This window comes from Netta rufina, assembly GCF_964035555.1.
Source record: "Netta rufina genome assembly, chromosome: 12".
In the NCBI taxonomy this organism is placed as follows: Eukaryota; Metazoa; Chordata; class Aves; order Anseriformes; family Anatidae; genus Netta; species Netta rufina.
Window position 1 is genome coordinate 12,211,008 of NC_140135.1, and position 19,730 is coordinate 12,230,737.

A 19,730-nucleotide genomic window follows, 5' to 3' on the forward strand; every position below is an offset into this window, starting at 1 on the left:
TGCCCCCCAGCTGCCAGACCCGTCCCCCTCCTCCTGCTTCCCCACACCCAAGGTGCCAGGGACCGTGCTGGCGGCTGTCACACTCCCTGCCCTCACTGGGGTGCCCCGAGTGGGCTCCCGGGCAGCTCCTTCTCCGTGCCCAGCTGCTCCGGAGCCCCCACCAGCCCTGCGGGTGCCCCAGCCCCGGGATGGGTGCCCTGTCCCCACGCAGGCTGCATCACCCCCCGGGGCCCCGCCGCGAGCACATCCAGGTGCCAGGAGGCAGAAAGCACCCTCGGTGCAGCCGGCTCGCCCTCCGAGCTGCCGGCCCGCTGCAATCCACAGCTGGGGCAGGAATTGCAGCACGGCCCCGGCAGCGGGCACGAGGGGGTGGCAGGGTGGGAAGCAGACAGGGAGCAGGGCAGGGAGGCCGTGGGGAGCACCGGGTGCTGCCCTGGGTGGCCGCGCTTCAGCTGTGGGCGTCCCCGGTGGGTGACACCCAGGAGGGTTTGGGGGTGGCACTGGACAGTGCTGGCAGCGGGGTGGGATGGGTCAAAGGGGGCCGTGGGGTGCTCGCGGCCAGGCCCTGGAGTAGGCTATTTGGCTGAGATCCGTGGGCACGGGTGACAGAAGAGGGAGAATATCAAAAATACAAAAGAGCGCGGCCTCGCGGCGCGGGAGGCAGGGCCCTGCCTGGCGCCCGCCGGCCCCGTGCGGGCAGTGGGGCCGCGGGGCCGCGTTGGGGCCGGCACCGTGCACACACGCTGGGGTTCTTCTAACTGGCTTTTTATTTTATATCAAGAACACTTGGTTTAAAATCTTTACAAAGGACAAAACGCGGAGACTCCGTTAGTGTGTAAAGAACTAAAGATCTGCTTAAAAAACGTCTCTGCAAAGAGAAACGACTGACACAAAAGAGGTTCTCTGCAGCGCAAAGAGGGGCAGAGGTGCCAAGTCCCCAGCTCGGGGCCAGCTCCCCGGCTCCCAGCGCCCCGGCACCGGCCCCAGCGCCCGCACCCAGCGCGAGGCCAGGCCCCGGGCCCCTGGCCGCTGCCCCTGCCTATAGCACCATGGCCCGGGGCCGCTGCTCGGAGCCGTATCCACAGTGCTCCAGATGCCAAACCTCCCGGGGAGCCCCGGCACCGGCCGAGGGGGATGCCCGGCACCACTGCGCACCCATCCCGGGGTGCTCGGCGGGCGCTGGGGACGCCGTGTCCCCGCGGGGAGGCACAGCCCCGGCACAAGGAGCTCTGTGGCTGCTGTCGGCTGGACCGGAGGGGCCCTCCTGCCGGGAGCCGGGAGAGTCGAAGCACTTCTCAAGAGTTAGAAAGGAACGAAAGAAAGCGCCGAGGGGAGCGGGACGGCCAGCGGCGTTGGGTCCCACAGGTCCGGGCTCGGTGCCGCACCGTCCGTGTGCGCTGCCCGTCCATCCGGGGCGCCCGCCGGTCCCTCTGCCAGTGTCTGCTGCGTGCGTGTGCGTGCGTGCGTGCGTGGGTGTGCGCCGGCCGCGGGCGGCTATACCCTGGTGGTGGAATGTGAGTGCGGGAGCCCCGTGCTGTTGAAGCCGGCGGCGAAGGTGTTGTAGGGGTGCAGGGTCTGCAGCCCCACCAGCGAGTTGGGGATCATGGTGATGGTGTTGGGGGTCATGAGCGGGATGTCGTCCGGGGACCGGCGCAGCGTCAGCGTGTAGTCGGGCAGGGCAGCGAGGCGCAGGGCGTCGTGGGGCGGCACGGCCTCGCACTCGTGGTGCGCCTGGCTCGCCTGCAGTGACGGCATCTCCTCGTCGGGCGCGTGGGCGATGTCGTTGGCGGCGCCGCGCTGGGGACTGGGCTGGCGGTGCGTGTCCTGCCGCCGCTTGTCCTTGCGGTAGTAGAGGGCGGCGAAGGCCAGCACGTTGAGGAAGAGGAGGGAGGCGCCCACGGCGATGGTGACGCTCAGCTCGGTGGAGTAGTCGCGGGGGCTCTCGAGCAGGGTGCCCGCCTCCTGCTCCGGGCTCCACTTCTCCTTCCCGTTCTCGCTGTTGTAGGCGGGTGAGATGGCGGGGCGCTTGGTGGTCCAGATCTTGCCGTTGGGCCGGCGGGTGATGTGGGAGTTCTGCGTGGTGTCGGGCGGCGGCACTTTGGTGGTGGTGGAGGTGTAGTGGAACATGTCGTGCAGGTTGTACAGGTGGGGGACCAGGTGCTTCCAGAAAGCCACCTTGGTGGCCCGGTAGTGGTCGCGCACCCGCGGCTTCAGCCCGATGTGCAGGTACAGCTGGTCGCGGGGGTTGTACTTGGACCAGGCCACTTCCTCAAAGCGGTTGGCCTTGGTGTGGATGAACTTGGTGTCCTGGGGGACGGGCTTGTTGGGGTCCCTGCAAGACACAGGCAAAACAGAGCTAGCGCCAGGGAGAGCCGAAGTGTTCAGGAGGGAGAGCTGGATAAACCTCTGGATAAACAGAGGAGGGCACAGATGGGCACCACCCCACGCCCTGAGTCAAGCCTGACCTGTGATAACCGCAGCCAAAGTGGCTCCCACACCCCTGTGCTTGGCTGTGGCCAGAGCCTGTCCTCAGCTGGCCACAGCCCGTGCCATGCTGCGAGCAGCCCTGCCCTGGGTGGGAGCACAGGGAGCCAGGTCCTTGGGGCTGGCCATGCTCTCAGCTACTCGCTGTGTGGCTGATGACCCCAGTTAGGGCACAGCACATAGACCTCTGGGCACAGGAGGCTCAGCGTCCCACACCAGGCATCCTATCCCACACCCCCTCGCCCCAAATGCAGCCCCGCAGCGAGGCACCGCTCCCCAGGCCCTGCTCACCCTGTCTTGGCAAAGTTGGTCCAGTAGGTCATCACCACGGCGCTGAGCATGACGTCGTTCTTGGAGAAGTTGCAGGGAAAGAGGTCTGTGGGGCCGATCATGGGGATCCCGAACACGTAAGGCACCTCATCCCCGTGGGCCGCGTCGGACCACGCGGGCTTCATCAGGCTCTGGCAGTGGTGGTAGAAGGCGTAGAAGTAGGTGGGGGAGCCGTAGCGGGCGTGCAGGTCGGCCGTCACCACCGACGGCTCTACCCACTGGTGGTCGGTGAAGAGGGCCACCAAGGTCTTGCGGCGTGTCTCGGGGTTGTCCCGGTCGGCCCAGTCCGTGTACATGAACTTGATGGTCTCCCGCAAGGTGTCCTTGCCCTCGGGGTAGCCGTACAGGTTGTCTACAAAGTTGGAGACCGAGTAGTCAAAGTCGCTGCCCGACACGCCGTCCTCGGGGTCCACCACGCCCTCCACGAACTTCAGCCCCTCGCCCTGGTTGACACCCAGCATGATATCGTAATTGAGGAACTCGCCCTGCTCCATCAGGATCTCTGGGTCGTCCGGGATCACGTCACCGTCGATGACCGGCCCAAAGGCCACGTGGTAGCGTGCCGGCTGGATGTCTTGCTCCACCAGCTCCTTGGCACTCTTCTGCCGCAGGCAGTCCACCATGTCCACCGTGTCCAGCACGTTGCAGCCCACCTTGTCGGCCAGCATGCTGGTGTACTTCACGGGCTGGTAGTTCACTGCCCAGCTGGAGAGCGCGGAGCCGCTCTGGATGATGGCTCTCTGGAAGAGACCTGCAAGAGAAGCGAGGAGCGGAGGAAGCTTGCAGCGGGGAGAGCCCGGAGCTGCCCCAGTACCCCACGGCTGCAATGCAGGATGAGGTGTGGAGGAGGCACCGGTGCCCTCAGGCTCCTGCGAGGACCCCAATCTCCAGAGCATGCACCATATCAACCCGTGCTGTGTTCCCTGTGGTGCTAGGCTGGCATGGGGCCTCAGCTCAGGGGCGCTGCACACCCCCAGGATCCCATGGCCGGTGTTTCATGGGGAAGGCCTGGCAGCAGCGGGAGGGTTAACGCCTGCTCGGGGACACTTAACCCTGCGTGTCCCACCCGCCGCTTTGTCAGGGCCCCCCTCGCCCCCCTCCCCGCCACTTCCTGCCCAGCTGGGGCTGCTCGGTGCCAATCCGGCCCCGCGGGAGCACGCTGCCAGACGCACAAAGAGGGCCTTTCTGCCACCGGGAACACAGAGGGAGTGGACTTTCGCCCTGGAAAGCGGGGCCACAAAGGCCCTGGCCCAGGCGGAGGAATGCGTGGCTGGGCTCCAGCCCCATGTCAATGGCGCTTGTGCTCGGAATACAAAGGGCTGCGAGGAAGCGGAGCCTCCGGGGCGGTGAAAGCGGCCGGGCTCGGGGTGCACCCTGGGGTCTCTGCTCTCCGGCCGGCCCTCTCCCGCGGCCCCGCGTGCTGCTGTGCCTGGCCGGACTCTGGCGTTTGATTGCTGCCAGGGCCCGTTTCGTGCACGGTGCAGGGAGCAGCACGGCAGCATCGCTGCACACAGAGGCCGCCGGGCTGAGCCCACTGAGTGCTGCAAGAGTGGTGGTCACACACCTGAGCCCGTGCGGCTCTGATGGGAGCGTGCCCCCGCCTGCAGCAGCAGTGTTCGGAGGATCCTGGCTACCAGCCACCGTGCCCGTAGCTCTGTCTGCACGCACTGTCCCCGCTCTGCCAAGTACCTGACGTACAGTCCCACGCGCTGGGACAAAGAGAAGTCACAAGCTCTGTTTGTCACCTCCCGGTGCCCTAGAAAGCAGTGCCCAGCCCACAGGCACAGCGGGCAGAGCACTGCCCGTTCCCCTCCGAGGTGAGCATCCCCAGGCACCCTGGCAGGGCCGGCCGGGAAGAGGAGCAGCCCCTGGCCCCTTGGCGAGGAACCCACCCGCCTGCGCGCGCCGGGGCTGGCAGGGGAGCCGCGGGTCTCCCCGGCAGCCAGACACAGCGTGCGCGGCACCAGCCTCCCGTGTCTGCCTCTCGCCGCGCCTGGCAGAGCAGGCACAAATTAGCAGCTTCATTAATAGCTCTTGATCACTACGAGTTTTATTTTGATCCGATAAAAACAAACCCGCCTGGTCTACAGGCTGTGTCTCGGCGTGCCTCCCCTGCCGCGCTGCGGAGCCGGCTGCCGGCCCCATCCCCGGGGAGATGGGTGCTTTGGAGCAGGTCTAGATGAGGGCGTCCTGTGTACGTGTGTTCTGACACCATAGCCTAATGGGGCAGCAAGGGACACAGCACCCAGACACAGGGTTTAGTGGCAGAAAGCCTGGTGTGACCCAAAAAGTGCTGTACTGGGCTCTCCAGCTGCGGATGGAAAGCCAGGGAGCAGCGGCAGCCACTCAGGGGGCAAAGAATGGAGGCTCCAACCCACCCCAGCCTCAAATCGTGCTGCCGGGTACAGCAGCACACCCGGTTGTGCTCAGGAGACACCGGGGGCAGCAGGAGGACAGAGGGCTGCCAAGAGCTGAGGTGCTGACTTCAGGCACTGGGCACTCAGGTAGGAGCAGGGACTGACTGTGGGTGTCCCGAGAGCCCAGGGTGGCAGGGAGAGCAGCTTACCCAGAGCAAATGCGTCCTCCATATATGTTGCTTGGGCTAGACCACTCTTTACCTTCCCTTTACTTTTTACCCTTTACCTTTTACCCACACTTTGCCTTCCTTGTTTCCAAGCTTTCTCTACACTTGGGCTTTAGCATTTTGCTTTGCCCTGCATTACTCCAAGCTGGCAGGGTGCAGGTGATGGTGTCGGCAGAGCAAGCAGGCTTTGGGGCAGCCTGGCCCTGAATTCCCCAGATCCTGGAGCAGGACTGGCCCGGCAGGACCAGGCAGCACGGTACGCTTTGCCCCTCTCCACATTCAGCCTGAAGTTTCTGAAGGTTTTTCTTCATGCAGTGTTCCCAGGCTCCCCAGCAGGGCTGCAGCTCTTCTCAGTATTGTCATTTTTCATATTTGCCTGGGTTTCTGTGGGGCAGATGCAGGGCAGTGCCCACTGCCCCAGCATGGCCTGTGCCCCTTCTCCCCTGCACCACGCACAGGGGTGCGGCACTGCCTGAGCTCAGTGCCTGTGCCCCATATAACCCCCTGTGACCATGCTCACCGTGCTCCCTGCCAGTCTGGTGCCCTGTGCACCATGCTCAGCTCGGGTTTTCCTCCTGCTGTTTCCTTCAGGAAGTTTAGGCAGAACAGCTCTGCTCTGATTGCTGAAAATCTTTTTTTTTTTTTTTTTTTTTTTTCCAATTTTCAATGTAAATTTATTCACAGGTGGTTTATATGCATCTGCTCTTATGCCAACACAATCTTGTAGCATAAACAATTCCTTTCTTTATCTAGAGTAAACATTCTGCTGTATTTACACCACGGTATCAATCACATCACCTCCACAAGCGCCGTGCCAGTCTCCACACTCCCAGACCTCCTCTCCGCTACGAGGGGGCCTCGCTCCCTCCCCGGGCTCACGCTCGCTTTTGCCCCTGCTCCCGCGTGGATCGCTCGGCAGCTGGGGCAGGGCCAGCACCTACCTTCCGAGTGGTGGGACAGGGTGAGCAGGCTGACGCAGGAGGCGCCGATGCCGGAGCCGAAGACGGTGATCCGCAGGGGATCCCCGCCGAAGAAGGCGATGTTCTCGCTGACCCAGCGCAGCGCCTGTATCTGGTCCAGCAGCCCGTAGTTGCCCTTAGCAGCCTGGTCCCCCGTGCTCAGGAACCCTGCAGCAGGTGAAACGGAGCCCGGTTAGGGACAGGGGAAGCAGGCTGCCCTCCCACCCCTCCCTGAGTCTGGGGGAGCTGTATGGGACCCCATCCCAGTGGGATCAGCAGTGCTGTGGGTGCTGTGGGGACACTGCGGCCCTACACATTTAAGGGAGAGAGGCTGGGAGTGCTGCCTGCGGGCACAGACAGGGCGACAGGCACGGGACACTGCCCTGCCCCGACCACCGCCCGTGCCAACAGCCTCATGCACGCTCGGAGGGAGGCTGGGGAAGCACAGGGAGCGCAGGCAGGCTGAGCGCACGCAGCCAATGCTTCCCATGGAATAGCGTGGTCCGGAGGAGGCTCTATAAATGTAAGGAGGTGGGCTGGGCAGAGAGGAACCACTGCAGCTTAAAACACAAAGGCTCTCAGGGAGGAAGATGCTAAGAAATGCTTTCAACAGCAGTGGTAACACCCAAGATAAGCTATCGATGTTTTATCTGCCTTGACTCAAAGCAGGAAGCTGGAGCCATGGCACGGGGGCTGAATGTGGGCAGGTAACACAGTGGCAGGGAGTGGCACGGCGCTGCGCTGGCACCGCGGTGCTGCTGGCACTCAGCAGCTCTTCAGTGGGGATGCCAAAGGCACCATATAAGTTTTATTTCAGGCTGTGTTTTATACCTCCTAAATTAGTGCTATCAATCTTAAAGGCCTGACTTTTCATATTGAGAGGTCTCAAATAGGCTGCTTTTTGTGGAAAAGCCCATTTCCTACCAGGTAAATCCAGGCAAGACTGCTGACCTCCAGCTGCCTTTCCAAGAGGTTGTGGGGCACGGGGGTGTCAGAGGGACGTGGTGCCCAGGTGAGGGACGAGGAGCCCCTGTCCCGGCTGGGGTGTGAGCAGCAGAGCCTGTGGGGTGGCTCGGATGAGTTCTTCCCCAGCAAACCCCTCGGAGGGCCGAGCACGTCTCCGTGCATATTGTGGGAGGCCACGGTGTGAGCAAAGCCACCCTTACACCTCTACCGTTCCCTTCCCGAGGGGATGCATCTGGGATTGTGCATTTCCCATGCAGGGCAAGGGAAGCTCTCAGGGCCTGCCCTGGTTCCTGCTGGAGCACGGCGCTGCCTGGTCAGCTCGGACAGCATCCACGGAGCAGTGAGGCAGCTCCTGCCGGGGGGGGGTAGAGCTGATCTGTCCCCCGGGGCAGGCAGGCAGCACCCGCTGGCAGCTCAGCGCTCCGAGCCCTCTCAGGAGGTGATGCTGGGTAAACACATTTATTATTTATTTAACCGCAGACCAATATTTGCTTTCAGCTGAGCCGGGTTGTGTAAATGAGCCTGGGTGGCCGGTGCCAGGAGCCTGACCACGCCGTTGTGGCTGCTGTGGGCTCTGCCACGTGGCACCGTGCTCGGCCGGAGCGCAGACCCCGTCCCTCCCCGTCCCCCTGCCCCCCTGTCCCGCCGCACAGCGCCGGCACGGCCCGTACCCAGCACTCCAACGCGGTAGTTGAGGGTGATGACAATCACGTTCCCGTAGCTGGCCAGGACGCTGCCGTCTATCATGTTCCCCGTGCCCTCCATGTACGAGCCCCCGTGGATGTACACCATCACCGGCTTGGCCCCGCTGTCCCGGATGTCTGGAAGGAGAGGAGGTTAACCACAGGACCCCGCCAGCAGCCGCGGCACCCTGCCGAGAGGCAGACCATGGAGGAGGAAGGCAATGCCAGCTGCCAGGACTGGGGAGGGGGCTGCAGCAGCCAAACCCAGAACCCAAAGCCTCGGCAGAGACCTGAGAACCACCCACCACCACCCCAAACCCTCCAGCCCCTCTCCGGGCGGTGGCAGCCCCTGTCCCCGTCCCAGCACTGCTGTCCCCTTGCTGGGAGCTGCCCGGGGTCTCAGCACATGGAGGAGAGGCACGGGCTGGACCCAGCTGCTGTTCCCCAGAGCCACGGGCAGGAGCTGGCACCTCCGTGGTGGCACCGGCAGCGTGGGGTGCCCCCGGAGCCTGTCCCCGTGTCCCTTCTTCAGCTGGCCCCAAGCCCTCGGCTCCGGGAGTGCTGGCAGCTGGCATTGCGGAGGGGCAGGGACGGGGTGTGCAGGACCTGGAGGGCGGGGGGGCACTGGTGGGCGCTCCCACCTCTGTCTCTCCCGTCCCCCCCCCCTCCCTTCCAATTCCCTGGGAAGGCAGAAACCTGCCGGCTGCCGGGATGCGAGCCCATGGCACCCCAGTGCCCGGACACAGACATGGCGATGAGCAGACAGTGCGTGCGCGTGTGCGTGTCGGGAGGTGAGCGCCGAGGCCGGGCGAGGACAGGTCATGAGGCATGGAGTGAGGATGGGGAATGGGACCCGAGGGACGCGGAGGGAGAGGGCTGGGGGAGCCTAGGGCAGGGAGCAGCCACGCGCTCCCTCTCTTGCCTGCTCTTATCCCGGGGAAAGTCCCTGCTGGTGCTCAGCACCTGGCACATCTCCACCGCGTTGCACCCATCACAGCGGTGGTGCCAGCTCCGCGTGGTGCCCAGCCCTTCCCCATGCTGGCGAGCCGGTGCCGACGGACTTTGCCCTCCCCTGTGCTCACCCACACTCAGTGCCTTGCACCGATGGGCATGGCCGGCACCAGGCACAGCCCTCGCCCCCCTCGGCTGCCCCGACCCCTGCCTCCCTCGCCCCCCGCACCCCATCGCCACCGGCTGCCCTGCCCGGGGCCGTCCCGGTGCCAGCCCTGCTCTGGCAGGAAAACTCTTGCTGGGGCCGCCTGTGTGAAATCCCAACAGCTGAAACGCCGAGCCCGCGGCTCTGAACTCTCCTCCCTGCCACGCGCTGTCACCGAAATGCGAAGGGACATCCCTGTATCTGACCGGCAGCAACGGCATAACAGGGAAAAAAAAAAAAAAAAAAAAAGGTTCTTAATCTTCGCAGCACATCTTGGTGTGCAGGGATTTACTGCAGTCAAATCACTTAGCGTGGATGCCAGTTTACACCCTGGTACAAGAGATCCTGGGGCACAGGTTACTGGGAGACAACAACAGGTTTTGATACTGCCAATGAACAGGCTTTTCATCTGCTGCCCAGAACCCAAATGCCATCTGTCAGGACAGGCTTGAGCTGCCCCAGGACTCCCGCAGACCACGAGGTCTCGGTGCCCTCGCCGTGTTACAGCTGCGTCCTGGCAGACCTTTCCTCCTCACATCCCTGCAACAAAACAGGCCGAGTCCAGACCCTGCAGACGAGCAGCCCTGTTTTTACCCCAAATCGCCTGCTCTGCAGCTTTCTGAAGCCTGGTGTAGATCCTGAATCACACCCATCTGAAGTCACTCTTGCTCTACCTCAGCTGGCACGGATGCCGTGGCCACAAGCAAGACCTCGCTCGCGTTGGGAAAAGAGCGGGTGCAGCATCCCCAGCACCGGGGCCGGGTACAAATCCTGCTCCGGGTGCGGGGGACAGCGAGCCAGGGGCACCGCTACCCCATGGCAGGGCACCTAGAGCTTTTGGGGCCGCTCCTCGCCAGCACCCGCAGCATGGAGTGAGGAGTGGGCGAGTGCACGAGGGCACGAGGGGAGGGCGCAGACTCCTGCTGCGCATCGCTGAGTCCGGAGGGATGAGGCTGGAGGTGGAATATGACCGGGCTCGGGGTGAAATGGGCCCAGGTGCCCGAGGGCTCCCTTGCTCCCAAGCTGCCATGCTTCCTCCCGGCCCTCGCTCGAGCGGAGCGGGGCAGCCAGCAACCTTCTCCTGAAGCACAACCCCACAAGCTTCCCCCGGAGGAGAGGAAGGGCCTGAGCCCTGCACAGCCGGCCCCCCGGCCCCCCGCCCCGCGCAGCTGCCCAGCGCCGAGACAGACACACACGGGGCTCCCTGGGGATGGCAGCGGATGGCGGGCAAACGGAGTTGCTTTGCGTGTCATGCAGTGGCAGCCTCGAGCACAGAAATACCTTCGTCTTCATCCCCGTCATTATCCGCTAAGTCCTCTCCCTGTTTCTTAGCGCTGGCTCCTAGGGACCAAACACGAGGAGACAGAACAGAAAGGAAAACAAAACAAAACAACAACAACAAAATAAAAAAAAAAAGAAAGAAAAAAAGAAAGAAAAAAAAACAACAAAAGAGAATTCAAAAATAGCATGATAGCAGAGACGGTGGGGCCAGGCCTGCGCCCCACAGCACTGCTGGCTACTCACACTGCACCTCTCCCAGAGCCACGGCAGGGCAGGGGCAAGGCTGCCCCGGCACCGCGATGCCGCTCCCCGGGGCCCTTCCCAGATCCTCCCCGGGGCGCTGGGGGCAGCGAGCATCCCCGAGCATCCCCGAGCATCCCCGAGCCGTGTCCCGTGGGGTGCGCACAGGGGGCCCCGCTGCCGGCTCTGCTGCCGCTGGCTGTCCTCTGCCACCAGCACGGCCGAAATGCCACGGTGCCCTGCAGCCCTGCTCATCGCACCACAAACCATTGGACTGTAATGGGAGCATCCCCACGCCACAAAAAAACATCGGTTCCTGTAAGGTCCTGCAAAACTTGGAGTCCCACCAAGCACCAGCATGGTCCCAGTGCCCTGTTCCTATCAGCCCAGCTCTGTCCCAGCAAGGGGCTGCTCCATCAGCGAGGTGCAGCCTTGGGTAAGGATTAGATGAAGTGAAAGTGGTTGCAAGAGTAGCTGGGAAGCCGAAGTCGGGGAGTCACTCCCACTGCCAGCCTGGGAGGTGACAGAGTGGCACTGTCCCACTCGCAGATGGCAGAGATGAGGGGACAGGATTTGAGTGTGAAAGGAATCAGTGATACGGGCAGCTCCGTGGGGCCAGGTGCAAACACCCATCCTCAGCAGGGATAACCCACGGTGCCGGCTGAAACCCTGGCTGGGGACAGCAGCCCCGTCCTGCTCAGAAGACAAGAGCAGGGCCTGAGGGGGAGCAGCAAGGCGCAGCTGCCACTGGTGCGCTGCACAGCACCCCGTGCCGTGACCTTCTGCTGGCAGCCCACCAAGCAAGGACCAGGAGTCTGGAAAATCCGCCAGCAAGTGAAGTTTGAGGGAGACAAGGTCACCCAAATGCTGACAGCAGGAAGCTGAAGGGAGCTGTGCTTGTGGCCTCCCTAGGCAGGACAGGCCGCGGAGCGGCGGTGACATGGGAAAGTGGCTCCTGCTGCACAGGGCAGCAGCAGCGGAGCCACAGGAGGCAGGGTTAAACTGGGCATAAAGAAAACCTTTCTGGCAGATAGGGCAGAAAAGCAGTGGAAGTGATGGCCTGGGGAGGAGGTTAAGGAGATGTGTGACAAATGCTGGGCACACTTTAGGTGGAGCAGCTCCTGTCCTTGGGCAGGGGCGTCTCCAGAGCCAGCCCGGTGATCTCCGAGTTCACCTCCCAACCCACTGCTCTGTGCCCTGCCTCCTCACAGCTGTCTGGTTACCGCACCCCTCCAGCCTCACCCCAGGAGCCCCTGCCCTCTGCCCTGGTGCCCCAGCGTCCCCCTCCTGCTGTGTCCCCTTCCCCACCCGGCACACACAGCCCCAGCCTGCCTGCAGACAGGCGCCGTGGGCTTGACCGGGTGCATCTTCGACAGGGAGAGCTGCGAGCCCAGAAAGCACTCAAATGACAAAGTACCCGTGCAGTGTTTGCTACGCAGAGCTCCTCTCCAGCTTCCCTGGTAATGCACGGGGAGAAGGATTTTCTCTAATGACTGCTGCAGGCTGCAATCCTTCACCCGCCCCGTGCTTCGGAGCTGTAGCTGGGAGAGGTGGCACGGCGTGGGGAGGGAGCTGGCTGGGGCTGCCACAGCTGTAGCGAGTCCAGCCGTGCTGCTCACCCCATAACTACACCAACGCCCTGCAATCCCACAAGAGAAACAACACAGCAGGTGCTCTCACACCTCACTGTTTGCTCGGTTGCCTCCCAGCACCTGCTGTTGCAGTGCCACCGCAGCAGGAGATGCTGCTCTGCTCCAGCACGGGCTGCAGCCCAGAGCCCAGCGCTGCCCTCCTGGCCCACCAGCTCCCTGGGCTCGTCTGAGCTTGGTTCACAGCCGGGAAAACCAAAGGACTTGTGGCTCCTGCTCTCCTCAGCCATCAAAAATTCATTCTGCTCACCCAGTGCGAGTGCCTGTTACGCTGCTTAACCGCGAGCTGACTGCGGAGTGACACTGTTCAGGGTGATAGGAAGGATGCATGCGCGCTTATCTGAAGTCCCTAGGAAGATTTAAGCCCAAGTTCAGAAAAAAATAAAATCAGTTTTCCTTAAACAGGAGCATCCGCACCGGATTTATACTATCTTAAGCAAACTGTTCCAGTAGCACTGACGCCAGTGCAAACAGTGATAAAGAGGGCAGGGATCCCAGCTCCTTGCAGCCGTCGTGGTGCAGATAAGAGAGGAGCAGGAGCAGGACCCAGTCCTTCTCCGGCTCCAGCAGCCGGGCAGGAGCCTTTCCTCCCTGCTGCCCGGCGCCTCCCTGCCCCTGGGCGATGCTGAGGAGCCATCTCCATCCTCCTGGGGCTCCACAAAAGCACCAGACTCCTCGTGCCCTGGTGCCTGCCAGCACTGACGCTGCCCCTCACCTTTGTACATCATGTCCTGGCACAGTAGCAGAGCACAGGGCTGGCCACGTGCCCCCAGCCACGCCACAGAGGCCAGGCTGGTCCCTAGTAAAAACCAGGGGGGTCTGACAGGAGCATCCATAGGCCCTGTGCTGTGTGCACGTACACGCTCCTCCGGTGGGCAGAGCTTTATTTTCACAGCAAACCATGAGCAGCAGCTGAACCTAGATGGTTCAACAGATCCTCCTGCGCTGTGCATGGCTAATTAGTCCCAAAGCGCTGCTGCCCTGCCCTGTCCCAGGAGAGGGGACCGACGTGCACCCAAGCAGGAACTAGGGCAGGGAGACAGGGATGTTTTTCTGTCTGGTGGAGACGGGGATGATTTCTGATAAAATCTTAGCCCTTTGGCTGCTGTGAGATGAAAACAACAGTGAGGTGAGAGCCGAGGCATTTCAAACCACCAAAATACTAGACAGGCTCTCCCTCTGCGAGAGGAGAGCTCGTTGACCAGTCATACACAAGATGGCCTTAGAAATAGTAATCAGGAGCATTGCTGAACAAGATGATGTTCAAATGACACCAAGTCCGAACAAACAAGCGCTGCAGGTGTGTTATCCTCGCCCTAAGCACTACTAACCCAGGACATTCAGAGCTAAGTGCCTCTTCACAAGTTATTCAATTAATTCGAGTCAACAGACACCAGCTCAGCGGCCGGAGCTGAAGGGCAGCAGCAGCAGCTGGGCGCTTTAATCCTCTGCACATCACGCCTGGATGCCCAGATCCCTGGCTCTGCCCATCCGCGAGCCGATGCTGCCAGCACGGGGCAGGAGGCACAGGGCAGGAGGCACATCCCTGCCGCCTCCCCGGGAGCTGCCACCGCATGGCACAGGCCACCAAAGGCATCCTCAGAGCCACTGCAGGGGAACTGCTGGCGGGCAGAGCTGGTGGGGGGCAGAACAAGGAGGAGAAGGCACCCGAAGTGGTTCATTGTGCCCTGTGCCACCGCTTCTCCTGCCCTACCCCAACCCCTTCTGCTCTGCCCGGGCTGCGGGGGGCTCCCGCGGGGACCCCAGCCCCAGAGGGCCGGGAGAGGAAGCGCTTTGAAGTGTCTCGGTGTCGCTGGCACAGCCTGCGCCGGAGGCGGCGTGCGGAGACTCCCTAATGCGCCAGCCCTTTCAGGGGCAGCCTTGGCACTCGGAGAGATGGCGTGTGAATAGCCAGGACAGCCACAGGAAAAGCAAAGCAAAGAAACCAAACGACAGAACTCAGGGAGGGGGGGGGAAAGAAAAACAACAACAACAACAAAAAAAAATAGTCGCTGGAAGGAAAAGAGCTCCCCAAACCTCTGAGCCCAGCTGCGCCAGCCCCGTGAAACGCGGGGGCACGAAGAGAAAAGCGGCAGAGCCGGGGCCCCCTGCGCGGGGTGCCCGGCACGGCGGTGCGGAGGCGGCGGCAGGCGGGGAGGGCAGCTCCAGCCCGGCAGGACACCTCCTCCTGAGCCTTTCAGAAGAGCTGGGCGGCCCGGCCGCGGGCACCTCGGGGCAGCGAGGAGGATGGGGTGATGCAGGGAGCAGCCTGGGCTCTGCCTGCCTGCGTGGGGCTGGGCGGTGGGATGGAGGGAGCATCCTGCAGGGATTGAGGGAGACAGGAGGGGTCTGGTTTGTGCATCTCCCACTCCCCGGCTCGTGGCACTGGGGTTGGATCGGGATTATTTTGGGTGCCCAAGCTGCAGTGCAGCGGGAGGAGCCCCGCACAGCCCTGGAGACAGCGACGAGACAAAGCGGAGCTGTGTCTGCGCTGGAGATGCTCTGCCGCCTCCGGGGAGGCTGCAGCTTAGGGAGGGTGCGATTTGAGGAGGTGGAGAGCACATCCTGAGCTCGCACAGCCGTGTCTGGGAGTGTCTGTATGTGTGTGGATGGATGAATATAGGGATGCACGTAGCCCCACCAGCACAGCCAAGGGCAGAAAGGGGGTTGGGGCAGAACACGGCAGTGTGTACACGGCCAGGCCAGGACTGATGCTTTAACCACAGAGCTCTGGCTGCTAAAGACCAGGGATGCAACGAGGGGAAGAGCTCAGGCCCCATCTACAGCCAGGTGCCCCCCTGAGCGGGTCGGTACCCAGGGGTGGGAGGGAGCCCCTTGCCTGCTCTGGGAACAGGCGCATTTACACGTTCCCCATGACCAAAAGGACTGGGAAGCACGAGCTCAGCCTGCCAGCAGCTGTTCTGAAAGGCCTGGGAGCACAGGAGCATCCTGCTCTGCCCTCAACCCGGCTGCGGGGCAGGAGCCCAGGCGGCCGCAGCACCCGCGGGTCCCTGCGGGCGGGGAGCGGGCGGCAGCGGGGCAGGGCTGCTCGGGGCCCGCGGGCGGTCGCGGCACAGAGAGGCGCTGGAGGAGCACGCCGCGGGGCCAGAGAGAACCGACAGGCACCCTCTCACTCTCTCTCACTCTCTCTCTCTTTCCTCTCTGTGCCTCTCTGCCGGTCGGCTTGCTACATACCTCCTTTCCTACATATTTTCTTGTTGGGCTTTCGGGTGCATTCCTTGGAAATCCGTTTTACTGTAAAATGAATAAAAGACTACAAAATAACAGGAGGCTCCACCGGCTGGAGGGGGCATGCAATCACAACCACGCTGCCGCCCACCCGCCGCCCCGGGACCGCGGGAGGTGGGGAGGGAGCGGCGCCGTGGGAGGAAAACTCTGGGCCAGCCGTGCTGGGCGGGTGGGAAGGGGCGGCCGAGAGCCCACCGGGACGGAGGGGCAGAGCCGGCGAGGCTGCCCTCAGCGGGGCAGAGCTGCCCCGTGTCCCATCCAGCCCCCTGCAGCCCCCCGGGGCTCCCGCGGTGGTGAGGCTGTGGCGGGCAGGTGGGCAAGGTGCTGCCTCCTCCACCCTCTACTTACGGTTCAGGTGGGGTGCCCTGCGAAGGAAAAGGTTAGCCAGGAGGCAGCCGGTGCTGCTCGGCCTCACCACCGCGGGACCGTGCCCCTCATGCTCGGCTGCAGCTGCAGAGCGATGCCCCCAACCTCCCGCCTTCGCCAGGATCCCCCAAAAGGGCTTTTGCGGCCCCAAAAAAGGCTCTGTGGCCCCTTCCTGGCCCGAGCAGCCCGGCCCCGGGAGAGGCAGAGTGTTCCTCCCAGCGGCGGCCGCAGCCCGTGCCCACGGCTAGCGCATGGACCTGGGGGTGGGAAGGGGGGAGGAAGGACAAACCCAAACCAACTCAAGACAGAACCTGGCACTCGGCGCCTGGGGAGCACAAACCAGCTCGTCGCTCTGTGGATCTGCGGTCAGAGAGTCTGATTCAGATTTAGCAACACAAGAGAGGAACCCGTGACGATGCCATGGAGGTGGAAGGGAGAGAGGGGGGGGGGGGGACCGAGAGGCGTGGAGGGGCGGGAGCACGCGAGACAGAGATGGCAGCTGAGGGCGAGCTGAGTGGCCAGAGGAAGCTTTCCACGAACAGACAGCATGCTGCAGGGTCCACAACCACATGCGGCAAACACAACACCCAGGTGAGACCAACCGCTGCTGGGCAGGGGCAGGGGCAGGGGCAGGGCGGCCCCCCCTGCCCTCCCAGAGCGCTCGCTCCTGCGGGCGCCCCGGCGGGGACTCACCATCCTCCGTGGGGATGTAGATGTTGAGGTACAGACAGTCCTCGTTGGGGTCCTGGATGTAGGTGGCCACGATGTCCAGGTTGGAGGTAAACCAGATGGGCAGCATGATCTCGGGAACGGCGTTGTGGATGTTCTGGGGGCAGACCGGCGAGAAGTGGGTAGCGTTCCTGATGCCCGACCAGGAGGGCGGCGGCTCGGGGGGCATGAACCTCTTCTCCCCGACGGGGGGGGCGGCGTAAGGCACCCCCAGGTACTGGTCCACGGGTCCCAAAATCTCGCTGGGCAGCGGCACGCGCACCCCCCGCAGCTTCCCATAGTGCGTGTTGACAGTGGGCGAGTAGACCTGGCCCTCCATGCGCACGACGGCCGAGGCGAAGCTCAGGACCCACAGGGCGAGACGCAGGTCCCAGCCGGCCACCAGCTCAGGCACTTGGAGAACAGGGGGCAAGAGAGGGCTTCTCCAGAGTATCAGCCACATCGTCCGGGAGGAGCAGCACCAACATCCAGGCCTGAAGCTACCTGGGGCGAGGGCTCAGCGCATCCCCATCACCGCAAGCCTCCGGTTTTCCCAGCAGGAACGGCCAGATCCGTGGGGCGGGAGAGCCCAGCGACTCAGGGACTGTGCCCCGGATTGACGTGCCGCCGCGCCTCAGAGCCTGCGAGCTGCCTGCTGCGGTCCCCCTTCGAACGGCCCGGCCCGGCTGGGATTGCTGATGCTGCGGAGAGACGGAGGGAATTAACAGCACTCACCCTGCAAAGAGCCACGGGGCTGCAGCACCCGGGGTGCCCGCTCCTACCTGGGCGCAGAGCGCTCCCCGTGCTCGAGAAGGGGCCGGTATTCACCCCCCCGGGGCAGGAGCCCGAGTTGGGATGCTGGGGAACACCTGAGGTGCTCCAGGAGACGGAGCCCCGAGCACGTGTGGACACACAGACAGCGCCCGGCTGCACACACTGAGCCCACCCATGGCACAGAGGGACCCCTGGCTGGGTGGGCAGGGGTCCATGGCCATGTCCCCCCCCACTCTGCTGCCCCACACAGGGTGGCGGGGGGCACGGACACCGTGCAGGTGGCTGGGGATGAGGACCTGAGGCCACGTGTCAGCGTGCAGGGCTGCAGCAGGGAGCCCTGGCTGGAGGCTGCCTGGATTTCCAGAGCTCTGCCCTTCCCCTCCCCGCTCCGCCTGCCGCATTCAGGGCTTATGTAAGGGCCCCCCCTCGCCTCCCCCCTGGCTCCCAGGGACGGGCACACCGCGGCCACGCTCGCTCGTGGGCTCCTGGCATCGGTGAGAGGCCGGATCCTGGCCTCGGTGAGCCGGTCCCTGCTGAAGGCACTGCTCGGGGAGGGGGTCAGAGGCTGCCGCCCGTCTCAGCCACACGTGCTTACCCTGGCAGGGACGGCGGCTGGGCACCTCCATTTTGCCCCAGAGCATCCTTAGGTGCCCACCTGGTAAAATCTCTCCGAAGCTCGGAGGGGAGCAGAGCTGCACTGGAATTACTGGAGCACAAAATAAGGGCTGTGTGCAGATGGAAGGAAGAGGCTCTGTTCAAGGCTCAGCTGGGCAGGGACTCCACTAATGGAGAACACCTCATCCAACGAGGAAAATCCGCAGAGAAAAAAAAAAAAAATACACGGAGGGCGTCTCAAATCTGCACTGCACATGTGCAGGCAATTCACTGCCGGTCATTAAGGAAATGGGCCTGTGCTGTGCCTGCCCTCCTGGTATGCCCAGGGAACACAGCAGGCTCAGAAATCAGTGTCTGACAGGCGTAATAAGAAACACTCAGCCCAGAAAATCACGTTGCTGCATCCGGTCCGCCCGAGCAGTGAGGCTGTGCAGGGCTGGGAACGCAGACGTGCTTCCAGAGCCCACAGACAGCAGCGGTGTGAGGCAGGGACAGCACCAGGAGCGATGGGCAAGGAGGAGCAGCAATATCCAGGGCATCCTGCTCTGTGCCCCGGAGCACCCCTCTGCCACCGCCTGCTGCCTGACCAGGGGAGGTGGCACCAGACAAGCACGCACTGCAGGATGCTGACACAGCTGCGTTACCCCAAAACAGGTGCTGGAGGCTACAAAATGCAATGCGAGAGCAAAAGAAGCATACCAAGGGCAGAAAGGCAGCCGAGGCACCCCAGCACCCCGAGCTCTGCGGTCACACCACTGCTGCTGCCGCCCCGCTCTGCCCCCAGCTCCGGAGGAAAACCATCGCTCATCCGCTGAGCACGGCGCTGCTGGAAGGCAAAGCATCCAGCCCACATCATCTGTCCTCGTCCTTTGGATGCCGCGGGTTAGGATGAAGCCAAATTATTAATGAGTGTCGTATCTCGTTGGCACGCCTGGGTGCTACGGGCAACCTCGATACTGCCCGTAGCTCCCAGCAGAGCCATTCGCTGCCAGCCCTCGTTCCTGCTCTGCAGGAGCACGCCGCAGCCCTGTGGCTTACCAGAGGATTCCCTGGCTCCGAGCTCTCCCAGAGCCGTGGCCGTGCATCGCCTTGAGCATGGCAGCTCCAGCACTGCCTCAGCCAAGGGATTTCACAGCGTGAGGCACACCGGGCACCACAAAATTAGGGCTGAACTCACCCCCCGCTTCCCATCCTTGGGGTGGCTGCACACCTGGCATAGCCGCTGTGTCGTTGTGTACTGCACAACGAAGAGATTGTTTTATTTTATTTTTTTTAAAGTAAAACAGAGCCCAAAACAGCTTCTCCTCCTGATTATGCTATCATGATATCCTTTTGGGTTGCTTAATCCTCACCCATGGCTCTCCCAACAGCTCTGTAAAAAACAGGGAAATCTGAAGACAAAAAACTGTCTGTTATGGTAGAATTAAAGTTCCAAGTACACTTCCATAATGCAAATAAAATCATGCTACCAGATTTGCAGTTGTCTCAAATTATGAGCTGTGTGAAGCATCAGAGACGGAGGTGAGTTACATTAGCAACAGCCAAGTGTGTCCGGATAGAGATGCACAGTTAAGACCCAACAAACCTAATGTTACCTCGGAGAGCCACAGAGTGCTGACAATAAAATCCACATCACGCTATTTGAACATTTGTAATTCCAGATTTGGTTCCATCGTTTTTTACAGA

General features: G+C 62.8%; 1 protein-coding gene across 3 annotated transcripts; it reads right to left on the reverse strand.

The window, feature by feature from the left end:
* Window positions 1–1,494: 1,494 nt before the first annotated feature.
* On the reverse strand, window positions 1,495–17,118 carry NLGN3 (neuroligin 3; the record flags this gene model as incomplete). Of its 3 annotated transcripts, XM_084294197.1 has the most annotated exons (7): window positions 1,495–2,332; window positions 2,776–3,565; window positions 6,340–6,525; window positions 7,995–8,144; window positions 10,444–10,503; window positions 15,528–15,587; window positions 16,641–17,118. In XM_084294197.1, 7 exons carry the CDS (start codon window positions 17,116–17,118, stop codon window positions 1,495–1,497), a joined length of 2,562 nt encoding a protein of 853 aa, XP_084150323.1. The 3 variants fall into 3 exon arrangements, with proteins under 3 accessions (XP_084150323.1, XP_084150325.1, XP_084150324.1); XM_084294199.1 differs by lacking the exon at window positions 15,528–15,587 and having other exon boundaries at window positions 16,641–16,746; XM_084294198.1 differs by lacking the exons at window positions 10,444–10,503; window positions 15,528–15,587.
* Between the last annotated feature and the right edge of the window lie 2,612 nt (window positions 17,119–19,730).